We start from the raw sequence: 25,097 nt of genomic DNA, 5'->3' as shown, positions 1-25,097 counted from the left end.
AGCTACGGTACCGGGACCGATAGCTCTTTACCCGGGGCAAAGATCGGGAAAGCCGCCAGTGCGCTGAATTCAGTGCACTGTCGGCTTTCCAGCAGTATATAGAACTGCCTGTGCCCTGGACCATGAAAGGTCAGCTTTAATGCTCGTTGTATAGGGTCAATTAGGGGTTAATGCTCATTATATAGGGGCTATTAGGGATTAATGCTCGTTGTATAGGGGTTAATGTTCGTTGTATAGGGGCTATTAGGGGTTAATGTTCGTTGTATAGGGGCTATTAGGGGTTAATGCTCCTTGTATAGGGGCTATTTGGGGTTAATGCTCCTTGTATAGGGGCTATTAGGGGTTAATGCTGGTTGTATAGAGGCTACAGGGCACTTATGCTCATTGCTTAGGGTTTCTTATCTTACCTGTAGTGATGTCACTGAAGTTCTCCTTCATCTGCTTCAATACTCTGCCTGGATCGCTTCTCCGGGTCTTCTATGCAGTCCGGTGAAGAGAAGGCTGCGTGATCTCACAAGAACTCTCTAGATCAGGCTGCTGAAGCAGCTCCGACACAGTCCTCTGCTAATTGGACAGTGTCAGACTGATGTAGCTGCTCTCTTCAGTGTCAGAAACGCCCTTCTGACAATGAACGACTTAATTAACTTATAGGGCGCCAGAAATAACGGGGCTCAGAGCTCCACAACGAGGGGGGCTAGAGAGATAATTCAAAGTGCCCCAGAGTCTGTGCAGCTGCGCCTGTAACATGGTGGTGAAAGGTTCTCTTTAATCATGGCCTGGCTATATGCACATGGTTTTGTACATGTCGCCAGATAAGTGTTTCTAAATACTTTGTCCATATAGTGTATGTAGGGAAAATGGATGTAACCAAGCATGTTGCTCAGCAACACAAACATCTAAGGCCCAGACCATATCTGTGTTCAGTATTCCGGTCGGGAGTCTGCTTGGGGACCCCCCGAACAGAAACCTATACGCATTGAAAAGCAGTTAGCTAAGAAACCACACGGACCCCATAGACTATGGGGTCCATGCGGTTTCTTAGCTAACCGCTATTTAATCCGTATAGGTTTCCATTCGGGTCCCCCAAGTGGACTCCACGAACAGAATCCCGAAAACAGATGTGAACCAGGCCTAATGTAGCATGTAGGTAAGGAGTGAAATACGCCGAGCCTTTCATTCCATGAATTTTGTACTTTCTTTCTTGTATTATAGTTCTTTTTTATGTATTGTACTTTGTGTGTCAAGCTAAGAAATTCACCCACAACCTGTGTTATAAGGTAAAAACGGAGAAATATTTAGTTGGTAGCTTGTAATTGTACATATTTTGCAATATCACACCCTAAAGCTAAATGGATTCCAGATATCACAGTCATATACCATGGCGGCCATAAATGCACTGAAGAAAACAGGTTCATCCCATTATCACTGTGTAAGGCAGTAAAAACAGCTCCCACTGATATTGTAAAGAATATCACATTCGCAAAACAAAGCTAAAAGTAGGATCGTATAATACAATAAAAAAGCAGATTTTGCTGCGTTCTTTGTTGGATTTGCAAGCAATGATATCATGTACATCAGCCAATCAGGTGGCATATACTGTATGCGACCACTGAGATCAATCATTGGCTAATTTCACAGGGATGATATTGTGACGTCATCTTGTCACCACCAGCAGAGACCTGAGCAGTGGGACATAAATGTGCAAGTAATATTTATTTTTCGACACCATAAAAATTCCAGACAACCCGATTAATGCATAGAAAATCTAAAGCCAACACAACAGCGCTTATAAACAGCACTTGTCATTCACTGTCCCAAGTAGGGCTCACAATCTAAGTTGGAGTGTGGTGGGAAACCGATGTGGTTAGTGTGTCAAGTTGATGTACTCCAGATTTATCAAACACAACTTAAAAAAAAAAATAAATCACAGTTCTCTTCAATGAGAAAAAGGGCCCAACCCCCACCCCACGTAAAGAATCCCAAAAATTCTTTCAATCTTACTCGGGCAGAAGAGGTTTTGTGTTACCATAAATGCTGCAGCCAGATGTTACGTTAAAGTCTACAGAGCAGTGCAAAATGTACGACTTACAAAGGCAGATTTTCCAGTGTCTGGGCGATGAATCTGGCATATCTTTAGCCTGTCCAGTTTAAGTTTATATCGCCTTTTAGTTGGTTCACTTTGAGCGCATTTTTAGCACATTTAAGGCACATCCCCTTTTTCAAAAGCCCCTTGCAGATGACCGTGGTGTAGTTCAGTGTGCTATCTGGGTTTTCCTGGATAGCACTCTGATCCATTCATTTCTGTCAGCCCACGCACACAACCGTAAAATTCAGGAAAGGTCCTATTCCTGTCCGGTTTTGCAGCCATGCTTCTGCAGCTCCTTTTCATTGAATGAATGGGGCCACAGAAGCACAGCCGCTGTACGAGCAGCAAGTGTGCCAGCCATGCGGTTCACTCACGTTTTTCCCGGATAGCACTCTGATCCATTCATTTCTGTCAGCCCACGCACACCACAAAATTCAGGATAGGTCCTATTCGTTTCCGGTTTTGCAGCCAACCTTCTACAGCTTCTTTTCGTTGAATGAATGGGGCTACGGAAGCTCAGCTGCTGTACAAGTAGCAAGTGTGCTGGCCATACCGTTCAATCATGTTTTTCCCGGATAGCACACTAACCCATTCATTTCTTTCAGCCTAAACTGACAACTGCAAAATTCAGGACAGGTCCTACTCCTATCCGCTTTTGCAGCCATGCTTCTGCAGCTCCTACTCATTAAATGAATGGGTCCGCAGAAGCACAGTAACTGTACGGGCAAGTGTGCTGGCCATGCTATTCAATCACAGTCAGAAAAAGTCATTTGCAAGGGACCTAACAACTCTCTCCCACGCTTCAGAAATTTTTAGCTCAAACTAGATGCACCATATTCACGCCAGAGTCTAGTTATAACCAGAGTAGTAAATCTGGGCCAAATATATTGGTTTGTTGCATTTTTTTTTAGAGTCTCTCTAAACTCCTAAGTGTACAACATTTTTATGCTGTTTTTATTTATAGCTTTCTCTATAGGGTTGAAGTAATAGGAAAAATACACACAGAACAACTCTTCTGTGAGCCTTTCCGTAAGCCTCCACTGCAGAAATCACCCAACTTTATCTGTGCTGTGAGTTTTGGTGGCTCAGTGGTTAGCACTGCAGCACTGGAGTCCTAAGTTCAAATCCTGCCAAGGACAACATCTGCAAGGAGTTTGTATGTTCTCCCTGTGTTTGCGTGGGTTTCCTCCCACACACCAAAGATATGCTGATAGGGAATGTAGATTGTTAGCCCTATATGAGACAGTGACTGTCAATGTCTGTAAAGCGCTGCGGAATATGGTGGCGCTATATAAGTAAGCATAATAAATAACTAAAATTGTTTGGATGATATTTGGTAAAATTCTATCCACTATACAGGTACTATACAATGCAATCGGTTAGCTGCTGGTGCCTTCTGCTGCATGTATACCCCATATGGACGTAGCCTAAGGGTCCATTCACATGAAGTAACGTGCCGCGTGACCTGGCACGTATATGCCGTGTGAGATTTTGCGGGCCGTATACGCTCCCATTGATTTCAATGGGAGTGTGGATCGTAAACGCCGCGTTATTTTGCGGCCGTGATTTTGCCCGCAAAATCTCACACGGCATATACGTGCCAGGTCACCCGTGTGAATGCACCCTAATATCAAAATAATGAACCACTACCATGAAAATTTGTATGAAGAAATACTCATGGTTTTATTTACGAATCCTGTGAACAACTGTAAACAGAATTTTGTAAGATTTTGATCACAAATCGCCGTGTTCATACAATTACATTATACACGTTTTACGCACGTAAAATGGAACCTATTGAAGTCAATGGGAGTTTTTTTCAGCGCTGATTCTTTACTCGCGTTATTGTGGCAAAATCAGCGCCACAAAACTCAGTGTGAATGCACCGCATGCAGTTTTGATGCGGTTTCCTAGTCACAACATACTAAGCAGACATTTTTATCTGTGAAATTAAGCAAGTGCTTAAAAGAACCATAACAAAACTAGATGCAGCTGTAACTGCACCGTGTGCATGCTCCCTTACAGTCTGGTCACCGTCTACAAACTTTCAGCGCCTTCTTTACCACCCATCCCCCTTCTTATCATCACTCGCAGGGCAGGGCTCCACATGAGCAACGGAATTCAATTCAGTGCAAAACACGGGGAAGCATCTTCTCTTCCCACTGCCTGTTATGTTTCCAGCATCCCTCTCCTCATAGCAGTCCCATATACTAGATGTTGTTGTACTAGATGCCGCCTACAGACATAGCTGTGTTTGTATCGTTGCTACTCTGGTTTTTAAGATGTAACAGTGACGTCACACACAACTCTGCGCATGCTCCACAACTTCCTTTGCTCGTCGCTTCCTTCCACCTGGGGCTGCGCATGCGCTATCTCCTCAGCGATAATCAAGACCTCCCGGCTCATGCGCTGTCCCATATGGTGAGTTCCGTGATGCTCGTAGTCGGTACCGGTCGTTAACGGCCTACAGTGTTTGTGGTTGACTGGCAGGAAGTAGAGCTGACGGGGGACAGTGACACACTGCTTTTAATGAACGCGTGACGAGCCTAGGTGACGTCATAGCCTTATAAGTGAGCTATGGATGATGGTGACAAGTAACTCCCCTATTAAGTCCCTTCTGTAAATCTGATAATGACTATTGTATCTGACATAACCAATCATTGCTCATTATGTTACCCAGTGATGATCAGGTGTACCATGGCGACTGCGGCAAGTTTACGAAGTGTCATTTTATGGGCGGTCTGTGTCGTATCTGACAAAGCCGTACGTGCCGGCAGCGACTGAAGCCACTGGTCATGGCGTGCACAATTTCGGAAAATTATCTGTTTTCAGTGACCATCCGCAAATGCGTGATTGACGCTGCTGATAATTGTTAGTATCTGGGGCATTTCAGGCAAAAAATTATTTTAGTGATAAATATTATAATTTTTGAATAATATATAGCTCTGTGCTTATACAGTAATAGGATCTTCTTATCTGGAAGAGGAGCTTTTAGGGTCCCTCACTAAGGGGGCGTTCACACTACCGTCTGTGTCCGACAGCTAGTGTCCGCTGCTAATGTCCGTTCAAAATCTTGTGCGAACACTAGCTGTGTCCATGACATTTTGCATTGATTTAAATGGACATCGGGTGCGTTCTTTTCCTGTCTGTGGGTGTCCTTAACTGTCCGTTCCCAAAGATGTCCGACTTTTCAAGCGGACAGCAGAACCTAACATGTAGGTTTTTTCTGTTCGCTTGGAAAGTCGGACATCTTTGGGAACGGACAGTTAAGGACACCCACAGACAGGAAAAGAACGCACCCGATGTCCATTTAAATCAATGCAAAATGTCACGGGACACAGCTAGTGTCCGATGCTAATGTCCGCGCAAGATTTTGAACAGACATTAGCAGTGGACACTAGCTGTCGGACACCGACGGTAGTGTGAACGCCCCCTAACAGGGTCTAAGTATCCTATGCCTTCAGACCAGGTGTCGTAATACTTTACATTCTTGGTTCATTTCCTGACCTAACTGTTTGATAACCAGCAGTTGAAATACATTCAGACAATTGTGACACTGATCCGTGGAATGACACACACAGATCTTTATGTTCCTGTTTGGGAAGGGTTTCCCTGTTTTTTTCAGGTATACATCAATAGGGCCAGAAATGCATCACTAGAGCGCTGCGGGAACAACCGTGGCGTGAAGGCATTGCGGTTCTTCCCGCAGTGCTTTGAACAGAAAGTTTCCTGCGCGGACTTTGTGTTGCAATTGTATCTATGGGAAAGCCTCCAGCATTTCCGTAGATATAATTGACATGCTGCGATTTTGAAAACTGCAACGGTTTTGCAAATTGCAGCATGTCCTTGCTGCATTTTTTTTTTCCCGCAATGTGAGGATGGGATTCGCATGAATCCCATCCACTTTTCAAGTACTGTAAAACACCGCGATTTTTCCTGCAGCATTTCCGTTCTGTGGGGCCCTGGTCTTAAAGGGGTTGTCCAGGAGTTGGATAAATCACAGAAGTCAGGGAAGGTGTAATTAAAAAATAAAAATCATACTCCTCTTTACTGGTGCTCCGTTGTTTGTCACCACTGTCTGTTCTGTCGAGTGTCATGCTTTTCCTCCCACATGACTGCTGAGGACAGTTGGCACAAAAGTTGTACCAAAAAAGATGTTCTAAAGGACAAGATTGTGGGGATGGGGCCAATGGATATGATTGACATATATGATGGAAAAACTTTATAGAACAGTCAAAGTGTGGGATGTAGCACATTTATTTTTTATTACAATTTTTAACATAGAAATGAATGGAAGCGGCCGGCAGACTTTGCCAGCGGCCGGTCGCTTAACCCCTGCGTGACGGCTACGTCCATTCATTTCTATGGGAGCGTGCTATTCGGAACAGCTGTTTTGAATAGTGTTCACTCATCTCTAGTTATATGCCATTACAAAGTAATTCTTGCGCTGAATTCAGCACACTTTCTCTTTTGTTTGTAGATCCCCCTCTTACTGAGATATCGGTGTGATCTGTTTCAGTTACCGATAGTATACTGGACATAGTGTCATAGACCTAACGCACAGAGCCATGCGTTGTGTTCACATCTGTGCCTGGTATCCGCCCGTTCCGCAAACAGCTATACCATGCATACTATTATTCTCTTTTTTTGTCGGATTACTAAATGGGTATCTGTCACAAAATCTTGTTCCATTTGCATCTGTTTTGGTGGGTCTGGTTTTTTTTTTTGTTTTTTATTTTCCCCTTCTTCATCCTGAGCATGCACAGAGAAGAATGACAAGGGGGAAAAAAGGACACAAATGCATTAATATCCATTGGTAATCCACTCGCGTCTGCCGTCCATAGACCTCAAAGTTAAAAAATGGGTTTGTTGCTGTCTGTCGAGTATCCTTATTCTTTGGACGGAGCAAAAATGCTATAATTTCTACTTTTGTCTCCGTCAAAAAGAGCAGATGCACGGCTGAAATACTCCAAATACAAACCCATTGAATGCCAATTCCCCACAGTGACCCGCAGCCGAGAAATGCTGCAGAAAAAAAACGCATCGGGAACATTGCATTCTTTCCCGCAGCGCTTTTCACAGAAAGTCCGCAGTGTTTCCCTCTGCAGACTTTCTGTTTTTATTATACCTATGTAAAAAGGCAATGGTTTTTCAAACCACATAATTTCCACTGCGGATATTTTTCTACAATGCGTGAATGAAATTAGCCAGAATGTCATCGACTTTTGCAGGTACTGTAAGGGTTAGTTCACACGTTGGGGGCCCGCGCGGGTTTTGACTCAGAGAGAGACGCGGCTCTCTCTGGTCAATACCTGCCTGCCACGACCATCGCGGTCGCGGCTTTCCCCTTCGTAGCCGGCTCAAATGAATGAGCCGACATAGGAGGGTGCTGCCGCTAGGCGGAAGCCACATTCCAGCACGCCACGGCTTGTGCCTGAAGAAAGGACATGTCACTTCTTTTCTCCACTAGCAGCAGCCCGCCGCTAGTGGAAAAAAGAAGCCCGGCGGTCTGCATAGACCGCCCCTTTGTTCACGTGTGAACGAGCCCCAAACACCATAGCCAAATCGCAGAGTTTACCGCGCTTTAATCACTAGAGATAGATGTGCTGCTCTCATTGGACTAGTCTCTGGTGCTTCCAGCACATGCACAATGAGGCCAAGTTGTGATACTTCTGATGTATTGACCACACATTAACCTGTGCTATTTTTTTTATCCTGTGTGGTTTACAAGGATAAAAAAAAATGGCCATTTCAGTGAGTACTAAGTATGGTAACTATATACCATCCCCTACTGCTGCAGGAACCCACTTCAGTATCTAGTCTGTTGTAAAGCTCTGTTCACATCTGCATTTAGCTTTTATTTATAACATCACTTTTTAAAGGCTTTTGGTGTAAGAAGTCTTTGAAAATTTTGTATCTTTGGTAGCCTGGAGTGCAAAAAAAAATTATATTAGTGACTAAAGGTATGACTCAAGCAGAAAGTTATGTGCACCACACCTAAAATAAGCTTAATACATGCAGAATTCATACATATTACTTAGATCGGTGTTTGCCTCCACATATCCTAAGATCACAAACATATCTACTATCAGGCTGGGGTTTTATGTGGCGTAAACGCTGGCGGTTTTTCTATAGGTATAATTGCGTTTCCACCGCTGTTTTTCCTGCAACACTTTTTGGCTGTGGCCAAATCCTAAACCCAAGTAATGTGATAACTAGGGCCTCTTTTGGTTTGGCCTAATATGGGTGCTTTGTTGCTCATGACCTGGAGTTAGAGCGCCACTGACTCTTATGAATCACAGGCGGTCTATGCACGTCTAGTAACCACTATAATGGTAACATGTAACTGATATCGCCAGTGAAGTGGTCAGCATATTTTGTGCTAAAATCTGATAACATCTGGGTTACGGCATCAATAAATGGTCCAGGTCCAGAGTAGGGATTAGATGAGGACATGCTCATCATTTCTCTTCTGAACAACAATAACAAAAAAAGTCCCTCATAGGTGACATCCAGAGAGCAGGCATTCACTCTGTTGGGGAAAGGGGAGCCTCCACTTTAGTATGACTCCATAATTGTTATTCCAGGCGGTATACAGCACAAGACAGCTGTTAGCAGCAAGGACATATCCTATATCCTTGGTTCTGAAGTCCTATCCTTGGTAGGGGAACCACTAGCTTTTACTGTGTCTGTCTGACAATGGCTGTCAGTCATTTATGAAGGGAGGGGAGCAGGAGCCAGAGTTGAGCTATGGTAAAATAGAGGGGCGAGTTTACTTGCTCACTGTACAAAGTGCAGCAGGGCTTTTGGTGCTGCAGAACTTCTCCATAGACTTCAGTGTAGCCGCGCAGCAGTACCTAAACAATTTATATGGATTTATAAGGAATGTGTTGCCCTGGCATGTAAACATTACTGGTTGCAGTGATACCATTTGTCTTCAGTTGTTGCCACATTCACGGTGGGAACTTCTGCACTTGGGTCCCATTGCAAACACAGAACATGCTACATCCGATCTCTGAACTGTGTTGCGAGAACCATGTGCATGTTATGGCCCAGCTTCTCTGGGATAGAACTTAAATAAACATTGTGTGGCTATCTAGGGTTAAAGAAATGTAATTTACATAAGAAAAGTGCTTCCATATGGCCCCTCTCTGTGTGCAGGATTCCTCTGTAGTGTGGATTCCAGGCACTTTGAGGAAATTGCCGGCTATGTCATTTACCAGTCTTGAGCTTAGTTTTGCATCTTGTCTCTGGAGGAGGAATGTGGTTTATGGGTGTGTATAGTGTGACCTCTGCTCTAAATACATGCATCATCACGTGGCTGCGTTTACATGCTGGATCTACACACTGGGAGTAGTTGTCATCACTTCTGCTTTTTGGCTTATCTGTCTTTCTTGTATGCATATGAGCTTTCTATGGGCTCTGTCATCTTGCTCTTGCCTGCTTGCTTGTGGTGTCCATCAAATTAGTTGTCTTTCTGTAGAACAAGTTTTTCTTCTCTGTTGGATTATTCGGTGAGTTTAATACTTTGATCAGTGAATATAAATTGCTTGTTGTACTTGCATATAGGCTCTATTCACACTTTCATTTCCAGTTTTTCTGTAATAGAGTGAGAAATGTTATATGGCAGACACCAGCGCTGCACGACAAGCCCCTTGAATTGTAGTGGACATACTGCTTTTCCTTCCTAGTGTAGCAAATGACAAACAGAAGTGTAAACAAAGCCTGAAAATGTTCTATCGATATTGTTATATGTTCTGTTGGTGGGGTTTTTTTTTTGTTTTTTTTTAGACTAGAGATCTACAAATTTCATTATTTTTCTTCATCTTTTTTATGTCCTGCTTTATTCAGTTAATACTCTTTATCCTAAAATTATTCTTTAAGTTCTCCAGCTTCTCTGATGGATTTAGCTGACAATGGGACATAGCTTCCTATGCTGTAAGTGAAAACATGCAGGAGGAGGCACAATGCGATAATAAATGATTGCCTTTCATTGTTTAGTTTTTTAATTGTTTTAGAATTGTTTCTCACTTTACGTATTTTCCTACTAGGAGCTGTGCTGATCTATGGGGGTCCCAGCTGTCAAACCCTCGCAGATCCTATTAATATTATAAAGGTGAAAGTTTGTGTGTTTGGATGTTTGTTCCTCAATCACGCAAAACCCGCTCCACCGATTTGACTGAAATTTTCCACAAACAAATTTTCCACAAACATAGTTACTACACTGGATTGCGCAATAGGCTACTTTTCGTCACAATAGCGCACATACGTTTTTCCCAGGACCCCCACAAAACCCAAACTCACATCACTATCTTTGCAATCTCACACACTTTGGACCATAGCAAACCACAAAATTCATATTACCCTCTACAGCAGAGGTCAGCAACCCCTGGCACACGTGCCAAGAGTGGCACTCCTGCCATATTTCACTGGCACGCCAGCAGCACAGGACCTGCAAGAGTTAAATAAAGTCTGAGTGTCCCTTCAGGGCTAGTTCACACGGGGACATGGACGCTGATTTTGACAGCGGATTTCGCGGCCAAATCAGCGTCCATACAATGTATCCCTATGTGAACTGCTCGCTTTTTTTTTCTGCTAGCTCGCTAGCAGAAAAAGAAGCGACATGACCTATCTTTCGGGCGGAAGCCGCTCGCGATGAGCCGCAGCTTCCGCCCAGCAGCAGCGCCCTCCATGTCGGCTCATTCATTTGAGCCGACAGCGGAGGTGAAAGCCGTGACCGCGATGGTCGCGGCGGGAGCAGTTCACATTGTGTGGACATTGTATGGACGCTGATTTGGCCACAAAATCTGCTGTCAAAATCAGCGTCCACGTCCCCGTGTGAACTAGCCCTCAGTGCTCTGCTAGAGCTGAGGCATAAGGACACTCCCCTTTGAGAGGGGTCCAGGAAACCCAAGGGGTGGAGCTTAATCGCTCAGGTCTCTGCCTGCTATAGTGGTCTGCATCCTGCAAAGATTCCCCGAGGAGGAGAGGAAGCTGCTAGCAAAGTGCAAGTAAGAATCACACAGGTTCCTTCCTTTAGTTCCTTTTCTCATTAATGTCAGGCATTTGGGGTTATTAGTTTAGTGTTAGTAACTCCATGTGCCTCACATTAATAGGAATAAACCCCATCATGTCCCTCATATTAACCCCTGTGTGCCTCACATTAATAGGAATAAACCCCATCATGTCCCTCATATTAACCCCTGTGTACCCCATATAAAGGTTACTAATATGTGAGACATATGGAGATAATAATAAAAGACCTCAATAATGAAGATACTTAATTATTACCTCCAAGTCTCTCACATGTCAGTAACTCTGACACAGGGACATGATGGGGTTAATTGCTATTAATAAGAGGCGCATGGAGTTACTGAACTGTCATGCACAGGGCCAGACTTTTAGCTACAATTGTGGATAAAACTATGGTCCTGTACATTTCAATGGGCCCATACACATAGATCTTGTTTTTGCGGCTGTGTGTCCAGGACAAATTGACCTGTAAAAAATAGAGCAGGTCCTATATTTGTCCTATACCTTTCGTACACCTGTCCGTATTTGCAGCCCTGTCAATTTATTTTTAATCTATAGGTCAGTGAAAACCATATCCGTGCCATTTGTGTGCAGGAGGCCTAAGTCTGAAGCACCACGTTACGTTAACACAGCGTTTTGGTCGCAAATTTTGCTGCGGTTTTATGAGCCAAAGTCACCGATGTACCGTTTCAACACACCACGAACACGTAACGTTCGATAATAATGTCACCAATCTGCCTTACTGCCCACCTTAGAATTACCCGGCGTCCCTTCACATAAACTAGAACTCAAGATTGGCGTCCCTGTTCTACTCATGTGTAAGCTCCATGCACCCCGATTGTGTAATGGCACCAGGCTACGTGTCACACAACTAGGAACAAATATCATTGAAGCCACTATTCTTACAGGAGCAGCTAAAGGTGACAGTGTGTTAACCCCACGCATTTCAATTATACCAAATCATTTACCATTTCAATTCAAATGACTACAATTTCCCCTTAAGTTGGCTTTTACAATGACCATTAATAAATCCCAAGGACAAACGCTGAAAGTAGCAGGAATACATTTGGCCACACCAGGCTTCTCACATGGACAACTTTATGTGGCTTGCTCAAGAGTATCCTGTGCCCAAAACTTACATGTACTGGCGGAAAATAACAAATCATACAATGTCGTATATCGAAGTATATTCACTTGAAATACCTCTGTCCCAAAGACACTATGTACAGTTTCTCAGAACACCATATAGCAGCTGAAATACAAATTACATTCAACACAAAAGTCTCATATGTTCTCTGGATTACAGCAAAAACAAGATACAAGTTACATTTCATATCCCATACCTTATACACACTACGAAAACCTTACCCGCGCCTGTATTTACCCACTTCTACAATCACCGCAGACGAAGTCGCGGGTACCAGCTAGTTATCAATAATACAAAGTTGGATGATCCTTTAACCCTTTCCCGCCAATGGCATTTTTTGATTTTCATTTTTCGTTTTTGACTCCCCTCCTTCTAAACCCCATAACTTTTTTATTTCTCCGCTCCCAGAGCCATATGAGGTCTTAATTTTTGCGGGACAAATTTTTCTTCATGATGCCACCATTAATTATTCTATATAATGTACTGGGAAGCAGGATAAAAATTCAGAATGGGGTGGATTTGAAGAAAAAATGCATTTCTGCGACTTTCTTACGGGCTTTGGTTTTACGGCGTTCACTGTGCAGCCAAAATGACATGTCCCCTATATTCTGTGTTTCGGTATGGTTCCAGGGATACCAAATTTATATGGTTTTATTTACATTTTGACCCCTAAAAAAAATTCCAAAACTGTGTTAAAAAATTTTTTTTCTAAAAGTCGCCATATTCCGACAGCCGTAACTTTTTTATACGTAATGTACGGGGATGCATAGGGCGTCTTTTTTTGCGGGGTCGGGTGTACTTTTTAGTTCTACCATTTTTGGGTAAAAATGTTCTTGCTTTGATCACTTTTTATTCAAATTTTTATCAGAATCAAAACAGTGAAAAAAACGGCGGTTTGGCACTTTCGACTATTTTTCCCGCTACGGCGTTTACCGAAAAGGAAAAATATTTTTATAGATTTGTAGAGCGGGCGATTTCGGACACGGGGATACCTAACATGTATATGTTTCACAGTTTTTAACTACTTTTATATGTGTTCTAGGGAAAGGGGGGTGATTTGAACTTTTAATTCTTTTTATATTTTTTTATATTTTTTTTTAACTTTTTATTTTTTATTTTTTATTTTTTGCATTTATTAGACCCTCTAAGGGTGTTGAACCCCAGGGGGTCTGATCACTAATGCAATGCATTACAATGCTAATGCATTGCAAAAAAGCATCCTTTCTTTTGCAGGCTGCATAGACCAGCCTGCAAAAGAGAGGATTTGCAGACAAGCCTGGGAGCCTGTACAAGGCTCCCGGCTGTCATGGCAACGGGACGTCAGCCCTGGAGCATGCTCCAGGAGCCGGCGATCCCGGGCAAAATGGCGGCGCCCATGCGCCGCCGGGAAAATGGCGCCTTTGACCGCGGCGCCGGAGGGGTTAATGCCTCCAATCGGTCCGGGGACCGATCGGAGGCATTAGAGCCGGTTGTCTACTGCTTAAAGCAGTAGACACCCGGCGGCTATGGCGGCCGCCCGGCTCCCGGGCGGTTGCCATAGTTACAGACCCGACATGCGCCGTACTATTACGGCGCATGTCGGGAAAGGGTTAATGAAATGATTATTTTTACAATGTTGCTGTATAATATTCCCTATACTATATACAGTTCGGCCATCTATAGAAATATGGCATGTAACAGTAGCATGTAACTCTTGACAGATATAATGAAGGTATAAAATGCAGACAGTTCTAAAATGACATATCACAACACATCATACATAACAGTTTAGAGTTTCAGAATAGTAGGTCAGTCCAGATCTATGGTGGATCGTGAATACCCTTGTCCCTATGAGTAAGACCATGTCATAAAGATAGTAAAGAGGCCTGGGTCTGATAGCTGAGAGGGGGCTTCTACCACACCCACCTGCATTATCATCATTTTCACACATACTCTGTGTAACAGTTTTTCTTTGCTTTGTTGTTTGGTTTTTTTTCAATGGTTTTTTTTCTTTTAACTTTTTTGACCTTTTTGTGTTCATAAAATTTTTTTGGTTTTATCCTCCTCTACGGGACCTATCTGTTTTTTCTGGTACTCATCCTAGTGCATTTCTTATACCATAAACTAAGAAGTGCAGGACAACATTTTACAAGCGACATGTAGGTTTTTTCTGTCCGCTTGAAAAGTCGGACATCTTTAGGAACGGACACTTAAGGACAGGTACGGAGTGTAAAACAACGCACCCGATCTCCATTTAAATGAATGAAAAATGTCACGGACACAGCTAGTGTCCGCCGCTAATGTCCGTGCAAGATTTTGAACGAACATTAGCAGCGGACACTACCTGTCGGACACTGACGGTAGTGTGAACGCCCCCTTAGCAGTTGATATCTGTAGGCAGACACATGCAGAACAGATGCAGATTAAATCTTCTATACAAAACTCTGAGCTCCCTTTGCAGAGAGAGTTCCTGTGACATCACAATGTCAGTGTTTTCGAATGCAGAAGCAGCGCATCAATAGGGGTGCAGTTTTTAGGAGGTTTTAGTTACAGAAAGTGTATTACTTCAGTTCTCCATCACAATACAGGATCGAGCAATCTGTGACAGCTCAGTCCTGTTGATGCTTGTTAATTTACATGGAATAGGTAGGAAGAGGTTAACTAAAGTAAAATGGAACATAAAAGAAAGTATTAAAATGGTTTTTAAAGGGGTTTTCTGGGCTAAAAATATGGACTTATGAATGATTGGGATCATATGCCCAGCACTTCCTCCAGATCAGCTGTTCTTTATAGCTGGCACACAGAGAATGGAGCAGGAAGCAGCCAGCACTAGAGATAAGCGAATAGTATTCGATCGTATACCCCCCCCCCCTGCATAATTATTGGTGTACTCGGTCGAATACCACATGGGAAAAATTTGATTCCCCTCCCACCTTCCCTGGCGCTTCTTTTTTTACACCAATAACTATGCAGGGGAGGTATTTGATCGAATATACTCACTCAAATCAAATAGGCTTTATTGGCACGTCCGAATGTATATTTGGCATTGCCAAAGCTAGTAAAGTGGGGGGGGGGGAGTTGGAGTCGAGGGGGGGGAGTATGGGGGGGGTGATTTGGGGTATAACAGTCTGTAGAGTCTCATCTTCCTCTTAGTTGGTGGCCGCTATAAGTCCTGTTCGCTATAAGCCCTGCTTATAAGTCCTGTTCGTATTTCTGACACATCCCACAGATGTTCAATTGGGTAGAAGTATGTGGAATTTATATGCCAAGTGAACACCTTGATCTCCTGTCGTGTTCTTCAAACTACTCCATATTGTGTTATTATAAAACTCAGAAGTTTTATGAAACCGCAATATGGAAGAATTCATGAGCAGTAAATATGAGTCTTTATTCCAGACTGCTTCGACTGGAGAAGTATTTTGTTTGCACAGATTTCTGAAATGTTTCCAATCACTTTCCACAAATCCAGATCAGTTGATTTACTTTTGTTTTAGTTGTAATGTTTTGTTTGTTTGTTTTTGTAGCTTGGGACTGAAGTGTCACCAACATGGCTGAAGCCCACCAGGCTGTGGCGTTCCAGTTTACAGTTACTCCAGAAGGTATTGACCTTCGTCTGAGCCATGAGGCACTTAAACAGGTCTATATCTCAGGATTGCGGTCATGGAAGAAGAAAATAGCCCGCCTCAGGGTGAGTAGTGTGACCTAATAGCAGAATCATAGATTGGGTTCATTGACTAATATGTGGCTGTAGTCAATCAGAAGCACGGTTGTCATTGTGATTAGTGATCACTTCATTATGCTTGTAGCTCTCGAGCACATTCTCAATCCTAACAGTTTCATGGATACAGAAATGTACATGGCTATAGTACATGCATATGCAGGTGCTCAGTAGGCCTGTGGATAGGTTTTTTGTGTTTCCATGAGTGTTTCTTGCACATATGATGAACGTGAAGAAAAGAACAAGTTATAAATAGACTTAAAAGGTTATTCCAATCCCGGGAAATTGCTGCCAATATGGAAATAACTGCTAAGAAGTCTGAATCGTCAGGACTTACAGTAGTGCGCTGTATACTGTTTCTCCTATAGTAGTGATTGGGACCTACAGAAGAAGCAGGGTCAAGTAATAATGTTTGTGTAGAAACAGTTGCAGAAACCCATAGCTAAATGTGTTACACTATTACTGTAGCTCCCATTTACCTCTGTGGGAGTTAAAGAAATGGTGTCCGTGCCTCTGCTCAGCTGTTTCCATAAGTTCTACCCTGGTAGTCGGTACATACAAGCAGTTTATCATCTCGGCAGAGACTAGTTGAGATGGGACTATTACAAATAATTGCTGTGAGCAAGTTTGTTTGAAAAGTGAAACCCCGTCTAGAAGCCCTGTGACATGTTGATAGGCAGTTGAGTACAAACTGTATGTATGCTATATGGTTGAATTGGCCTGCTACTAATTTCAATCTGTGTTCTCACTATAGAATAGTTTCATCACTGGAGTTTACCCTGCCAGCCCTTCCAGCTGGCTGTTTGTGGTAATTGCAATTATGGGGACCATGTATGCTCGTGTAGACCCATCCATGGGCATGATTGGCAAGATCAAAGAACATCTGCCAGTAAGGTATGTATTTTATGTCTGTTTTTTGGTACATAATATAACACATTTCTTTTTTTGTATATAGTTATGATAAAGTCATGTTCCGGAAGTTTTATATCGATTGCCTATCTGTAGGACACAGTAAGTCGTCAGTATCAGATCAGCAGGGGTCTGACACCTGCTAACCCCTCCGAGAAGCTGACACATACTGAATCTGTGTGTAATGTACTAAAATACAAAAGTATTGCAGTACATTCCTCAGCAGTTATGTTAGGTGCCTCTGTGTCAAGGTGGGTGGCCTCAAGGAGGAGCATACATACAAGGGGGTGAGATTCAGAGCTCTGGTACTGTCCACTTCAAATTGGATCTCTGAATCACACCCCCTTGCCCACTCTTCCTTGACACTGCCCACCTGACAGTACAGAGCGTAATTAGCATATCAGGGATCAATACTAACAGAACGTATTGCTTGGGAATGATAGAATCTGCAGAATAATTCCAACTATGCTGGAATCAATGGAGCCGCACTGGAGCTGGAATAGGTGACGTAGGTGAAAAGTCCTATCATAATTTAAGGATTATTATCACGCTTACTATAACGTGGGACACTGTAAAAACAAATTACAGAAAGGTATTCGTTTTTTATAACATTGTGTCTATGTGGGCTAGAAAATTTACCTATGATTACAACTGAAAATCACTTATTGCATATTCATATTCACTGTATTCTACTTGGTAATGCTGTAATTATTAAATTTTTCGTATAAGCTTTCCTTTCTTTTTGACTTATCTCTGCAGTGGCTACCTATCCCACCAGGGACAGAGTATAATTAGCGCCTTGCTCTTCTCTACTGCCCTTTGGTTTGCACTCATCATGACAATGCGTTATATACTAAAACAACTTCTATCGTATCACGGCTGGATGTATGAGCAACATGGCAAGATGTCAGCCACCACCAAGTTATGGCTGGTAAGAAGCATTGCTCTTTCTCAATAGATTTCTCCTGCTGGAAACTGCTCTTAATTGAAAACTCTGACTACACTGAACCACCATTTCACTGTTTTAATGTGAACCTTGACCCTTGAATGGTGCTGGGTGTGGAGCTTGTGTTGGTAGAACTGTTGGTTAAATCATAATCTGATAAACATCGGTGAGAGGAGGGGTCTGCAGAAAGGACAAAAGGAAATGAGTTGTATGAAAAACTGCTATCATTCGTCAGATAAATATAAAAACTAGGGGCAACTCATTTTTGTTCATATAATAGTGGTTGCTTTGATTTGTAAAAAAAAAAACAGTGAACAGACTGAAAACGTGTCTGTACCATCTAGTGCTCGAGTCAGTGAACCATATACTTTTCTTATTATCAGTAGGGATCCCAGCTATTGAATCCCCAACAATAGTATAGATATCTTCTAATCATGCAAATATGGGATAACTTTGACCAACCCTTTTATTCAGTGTACAGTTTGCTTTTCGTTTTGGTCTCTTGTCACGTGCATATGTCTTCACAGTAATATATACTTGATGTGAAGTCAGTGTCTACAGAATGTTGCTCTTATATATTGGCACGTCTTTATTCCTGTATTCCTCCTTCTACCACCCATGAGTGATCTTATTGCTTGTGCTGAATAACATTGATATTGAGGAGTGTCCCCCTCCGCTTCTAGTAATAATCCCCAACATACTTTCATGTGTGTGTACAACCTCCTCTCTGATTCAGGTTACAAAGCAGGTATATGATTTATGTGCTCTAATACAGAGTAGTATTCACACTCAACCAGTCTCGCCTATTTCTTTTGATAGCTTGCAGTGCCTCTCATGATAGAGATTGGATTGACAACAGGCAATGGATAGCAAGTTAGAGGGAATGGACACACGTAGTGGCTTGAACTTTAGAATGAATTATTATGTAAAAAAAAATGTCATGCCATTTAAGACAGAATCTGCATAACATTTCTATAATAGAATTACTGCATACAGTAATTCTGCATTACAATGCCATTGGAAGAAATAAAGATCCCTTATTATACTTTTACACTCTTTTTATTTTATCGTTAGACTTTAGTGAAGATCTTCTCTGGCCGGAAGCCCATGTTGTACAGTTATCAGGCATCACTTCCTCGCCTTCCTGTCCCAAAAATTAAGGACACCATGCAAAAGGTAAGTCTAGATCTGTGCTTCTCAAAGTGGCCAATAATGCCCCCTTGTGGGTGCTGGAGGCCTACAGGGGGGCGGTAAAGGGCCCAGAGAAAATTGGGGCGTGTTGAAGCGATTTAGGAGAGTGATGGCTGATTTGTATTTTTCTAATATTTTAAACCAAAACCTACCAAACTACACTACATTTATTATTATTATTTCTGAGTAAAGTCAAGCCTGATATTAAGAAACTACCGTATATATTCCAGTATAAGCTGACTTTTTCAGCACAGTTTTTATGCCCAAAAAGCCCCCCTCGGCTTATACTCGAGTCAGGGTCCACGGAGCACATAGAACTGAAGGACCTGCATAAATTTAACGAAGGGGGAGGTCCTTTAGTGCTACTGCTCTGAGATTGGCCTGTCATATAAAGTCACGTGACTGTGATGTCATCAGAGGTCCTGTAGCCACTGGTATGTAACCTCTGTAGATAAGTCAGTGGCCATTATGTGCAGGATTCATTGTGTCTTATAGAAGATGTCTGTTGTATGGAGGAGAGGAAGCTACAGTAAAGTGAAAGTAAAACACACAGGTACCTACTGTGCCTATTACTATGCCTATTAATGTCAGGCATTTGGGGTTATTAATTTAGTTTCAGAAACTCCATGTGCCTCACATTAATAGCAGTTAACCTCATCATGTCCCTCATATTAACCCCTGTGTGCCCAATATAAAGGTTACTAATATGTGAGACACATGGGGGTACTAATAAAGGACCCTCATTATGAAGATACCTAATTATTACCTCCATATGTCCCACATATCAGTCACTCTTATGTGAGGCACACAGGGGGTTAATGTGAGGGACATGATGGGGTTAACTGCTATTACTACTCATACTCACCTTAACCCCCTGTGTGCCTCACATAAGAGTTACTGATATGTGGGACATATGGAGGTAATAATTAGGTATCTTCATAATGAAGGTCCTTTATTAGTACCCCCATGTGTGTCACATATTAGTAACCCTTATATGGGGCACACAGGGGTTAATATGAGGGACATGATGCGGTTAACTGCTATTAATGTGAGGCACATGGAGTTACTGAAACTAAATTAATGCCATGGTGTTATTAAGCTGTAATACAAGACTTTTTATCTGCAATGGTGCATTTCCCCCCAGGCTTATATTCGAGTCAATTTGTTTTCCCAGTGTTTTGTGGTAAAATTAGGGGCCTCGGCTTATACTCGCGTATATACAGATAGTTTTAAAATTTAAATAGTTTTAATTTGAATAAAATGTTTTCTAAATATTATATATAAAGTTGCGTGTTATTGCTCTCATTAGAACATCCTCATTTAAAATGTAAGTTTGAACTCATAAGCAGGATAAGACTCATATGGCCGCTATAATAAATTAAAGTAATGATTGTGATTTTTACTTTTTTTTTTTTTTTTTTGGCTAGAAAATAATTGATTCTCAAAGTGGGCGGTAGATTAAATAAGTTTGAGAACCTCTAGTCTAGATTGTCTAGATATGAACACCAATATATTCAGCCAAACCGTAAAACCAACTATCTAATGTTGCATATATATTACTTTAGTGACAAAACTGCTCTCAAACTGTCAGGGCGTATTCTCCACAAGACTTTAATAGCTTTTTTCATTTCTTTTAACCCTAGACACCAGTGTGATCTCCCATATATATACTGCAATACAAATATATTCCAGTATATTGTAGAATATCAGAAGTAGACTTGAAGTATACTAATGACAAGATCCTCCAGTAGGCTCCTGGTTGTCATACTAAAGGATTGTTGCCCTTAGGTGACGATCCATGGGGCAGCGATATGAAGCAATATGTCACTTTTTGTGTGACAAGGCTCTGTATAAGCCTTGGTCACAATTGACTAATTTTTCTAAACAGTTAAATGGCTGTGTGCCCGCCAAATTGATTTTTTTTTCGTAGTAGATAGGTCATCCATGTGTGATCTGTGGGGTCCAACACCTGGATCACACACAGATCAGCTGTTCCAGCAGCTTCGGCCACTGCATAGTGGTGGTTCCATGGAAGTGCCATGCTGTTCCCATTACTTGAACAAGAGCCTTCTGCTTGCCCTCCCTGTCCACTGAAACCTCCGGCTGAGAAAAGGTGATTGAACGCATACAGCCATTCACAGCCATTCACTCATTGGTGTCAGTAGTCATTTCTTCCTTTTTAATGCGGTCCAGGTCAACTGTAAGTTCTCTTATAAAAAAGTAAGAATTCTGACATGAGCTGTGGGCCACACATGCCAAAGGCATTGAGAGTTGTATAGCGATGAATGATCAAGTGATCCAGGGGTCAGACTGCGATAGGGCTCTGGAATGAAACTTTCCCTAACGCCATACATATAGGTGACATGTTATCTCTTTATCTGCAGTACTTGGAATCCGTGAGACCTCTTATGAATGACGAGGAGTTCAAACGCATGACGGGACTCGCCAAAGATTTTGAACTTAAACTGGCACCCAAACTTCAGTGGTACCTGAAGCTGAAGTCCTGGTGGGCATCTAACTATGTAAGAACTTGATATATTTTGTAAATTTAATGTGACTGTGGCATGTTCTGAATCTCTTTAAGGACTGTCATATATTTGTTTTCTGGAATGGTGCTGTAAAATTTAATGAAATTATTTGCTTAACATTGTTTGTTCCCTTTTTGGTAGGTGAGTGATTGGTGGGAAGAATATATCTACCTGCGTGGAAGGGGCCCCATTATGGTAAACAGCAATTATTATGCAATGGTAAGCAAGAGTGCACGAAAGACAACTTTTTTTAATATTATTTTAACTTTTTTTCAGTATATTAAAGAGGTCGTGCCCTTAAGGACACTTATACCCTATCCACTGGATTAGGGATAAGTGTCCAATCACTGGGGGCCCGTCCCCCCGTGATCAGGAGAATGAGTTGACTGAAAATCCTCCTGAAGCCTTTTTGTGAATGTAGTGCCAGTGTGCTTGGGTGACCGGCGCTCATTCACTACCAAGATTGCATTCCTGGGACCCCCATAGCACAGAATGGAGTGCCTGTCATGCTAGCACACTGGCGCTTCATTCACCTTTCACAAGTGGGCAGCCATTTTTCTTTCATTACAGTCAAATGAACTGACATAACACTATCAGACCTGTACAGCAGTGACTGGGGAGACAGCGACCTCGTATGGAAAGTGCTGATAACATAGTGCAGGAAACAGACATTTTAATATACAGCATGCAATAACTTTTTATTCTACCTGGTATATGGCCAGTTTAAAGTACATGCACATGTTAATAGTGAATGAAATGTAGACATAACCGCCTCAGTATAAGAATTAGTAGTCATAATATATCTAGCTGTGACGTGAGGACACAATAACTAATTGACAGAGAAAATAATGCCCAAAGATACAGATGTTGGATTTCTCCAAAATTCGGCATGGAGTTATGTGTCATGCAGATACGTAAATGATTACAGATATTGTCACAAGAGGCCATAAAAGTGCTTTCCCCTTTGCCCAATATATAGGTTCTCAAAGGCTACTTTTGGGTACCTCTTGGTGAGGGATCACTGACTGTTAAACATGGCTCAGTGATGCACTGTTAGACATTTTGCCCAGTTAATAGACTTTGAGAGAGGACATGTAATTGGAGAAAAACAGGATGGTTGAACTGACAGCCTAAGTCGACCATTAGTACCGAGGATCATTTGATCCGTCAACAAGCACACAAGGCTCCCACAGATTCCTTGTCCACTGCCCAGACACAGGTGACTCCTTTATTACACACTTTTATAAATCGCTAGAAAGCCGACAGTGCGCTGACCCCCCTGACAGTACTCTAACATAATAATAATAATAATAATAAATTTTATTTATATAGCGCCAACATATTCCGCAGCGCTGTACAATTTGTAGGGTTCAAATACAGACAGAAAGATACATTACAAAGAAAGTCATTTCACACAATGAGACTGAGGGCCCTACTCGCAAGAGCTTACAATCTATGAGGTAGAGGGGGTGACACAAGAGGTAGCAGGGGCGGCATTGCTTATGCAGAGGTCAGACAATTTTGTAATAGAGGTGACTGTCATTACACAAACATAAAACTTTATGAGCCGTCAACAGTCGTGTCCTTTCACATGTGTATGGAGCTCGGACCTATAAAGTTAGCATGAGATGACATCATGTCATGTGGGGAAATGTGGGAGCGGGGACAGAGGAGGGGTAAATTTTGGGGATTCTAATTATAGTATGGAAGGGTTTACGTTAGAAATTGTGATAGGCCTGTCTGAAAAGATGCTTCTTTAGTTTGTGTTTGAAGCTGTAGAAATTGGGAGTTAATCTGATTGACTGGGGTTGCGCATTCCAGAGAAGTGGTGCAGCTCGGGAGAAGTCTTGTATACGAGCGTGGGAGGTTCTGATAATAGAGGATGTAAGTGTTAGGTCATTGAGTGAACGCAGAACACTGGTTGGGCAGTAGATAGAGATGAGGGAGGAAATGTATGGAGGTGCGGCATTATGGAGAGCCTTGTGGATGAGGGTAATAACTTTATATTTTATTCTATAATGAATAGGCAGCCAATGTAGCGACTGGCACAGACCAGAGGCATCGCTGTAGCATCTAGCCTGATAGATGAGTCTGGCCGCTGTATTCAGAATAGATTGTAGAGGGGAGAGTTTAGTGAGGGGAAGACCGATTAGTAAGGAGTTACAGTAGTCATAGCTCTGCACTGTCAGAGGGGGAGTTTCTTACTGCCCAGTGATGACCCTGAGCCATTAGGAAAGCCCCCCACAGGCAGCCAATGTAGCGACTGGCACAGACCAGAGGCATCGCTGTAGCATCTAGCCTGATAGATGAGTCTGGCCGCTGTATTCAGAATAGATTGTAGAGGGGAGAGTTTAGTGAGGGGAAGACCGATTAGTAAGGAGTTACAGTAGTCATAGCTCTGCACTGTCAGAGGGGGAGTTTCTTACTGCCCAGTGATGACCCTGAGCCATTAGGAAAGCCCCCCACAGGCAGCCAATGTAGCGACTGGCACAGACCAGAGGCATCGCTGTAGCATCTAGCCTGATAGATGAGTCTGGCCGCTGTATTCAGAATAGATTGTAGAGGGGAGAGTTTAGTGAGGGGAAGACCGATTAGTAAGGAGTTACAGTAGTCATAGCTCTGCACTGTCAGAGGGGGAGTTTCTTACTGCCCAGTGATGACCCTGAGCCATTAGGAAAGCCCCCCACAGTACAAGTCTATGGACAAGTACTGTCATGGGGGAAATTCCTCACAGCCCATCTACACTATCTGGAACGGCCTTCTGGCAGTGTGCAGAGATCAGTGCTGAAAATAATGGCACCGATCTCTCCAGCCCCGGGGCATAGAACAAGAAAGTATGCTGTCTGACTGTCCATGGGTATATAAAACCGCATATGCAGGAGGACAGGTAAGGTCCTTTTTAATAGAAGAAAATTTGATATCTCGGTCATAGTTCACTATTATTTTATACTGTGTGATACCGGTAACCGCATCCTAAGTATAAGGGTCCATTCACATGGAGGAAAATGGTGAGGAATTTAGTGTGGAATTTCAGCACTGAAAAAAAAAAAGCCTCCAATTGAAGTCAATGGGAGGCTTTTTTTTCAGCGCTGAATTTCCGCACCAAATTGCTCACCATTTTCCCCTGTGTGAATGGACCCTAAAGGTCATATTAGATTTCGAAGTCTATATTAAAGGGGTTGTGGTGTTAAAGATACTTATTATCTCTCCAGAGAATAGGGACAACAAAATGTAAAGAAAAAAACGGGAAAATGACAGAGTGCTACTAGAAAAAATAAATTGCCAGAAGATATGTCATATAAAATGTATCTTTATTGCTTCCAATGACAGTAAAAACGCGTTGGCACCAATCAGGTGTCTTCATCAGGCCAATAATAGCAGAACTGTCAAAGCATGGGAACCGACATGGGTTTCCATTCTCTGACAGTTCTGCTATTCTTTGCCTGATGAAGACACCTGATTGGTGCCAACTAGAGATGAGCGAACAGTGTTCTATCGAACTCATGTTCGATCGGATATTAGGCTGTTCGGCATGTTCGAATCGAATCGAACACCGCGTG

General features: G+C 42.4%; 1 protein-coding gene across 2 annotated transcripts in view; it reads left to right on the top strand.

Annotated features, from left to right (window-relative positions):
• The first annotated feature begins 4,448 nt into the window (after positions 1-4,448).
• Positions 4,449-25,097, top strand: part of LOC142210818 (carnitine O-palmitoyltransferase 1, liver isoform-like) — a 58,816-nt gene continuing 38,167 nt past the window's right edge. For both annotated transcript variants that reach the window (XM_075280256.1, XM_075280255.1), the window contains exons 1-7: positions 4,449-4,507; positions 15,770-15,933; positions 16,718-16,857; positions 17,632-17,803; positions 18,893-18,994; positions 21,394-21,531; positions 21,679-21,756. In XM_075280256.1, coding sequence (XP_075136357.1) covers positions 15,793-15,933; positions 16,718-16,857; positions 17,632-17,803; positions 18,893-18,994; positions 21,394-21,531; positions 21,679-21,756 — 771 coding nt within the window. In that variant the 5' untranslated portion in view covers positions 4,449-4,507; positions 15,770-15,792. The remainder of the gene's footprint in view (positions 4,508-15,769; positions 15,934-16,717; positions 16,858-17,631; positions 17,804-18,892; positions 18,995-21,393; positions 21,532-21,678; positions 21,757-25,097) is intronic.

This window comes from Leptodactylus fuscus, chromosome 6 (assembly GCF_031893055.1).
Source record: "Leptodactylus fuscus isolate aLepFus1 chromosome 6, aLepFus1.hap2, whole genome shotgun sequence".
In the NCBI taxonomy this organism is placed as follows: Eukaryota; Metazoa; Chordata; class Amphibia; order Anura; family Leptodactylidae; genus Leptodactylus; species Leptodactylus fuscus.
This window is presented reverse-complemented; position numbering and strand designations above follow the sequence as displayed.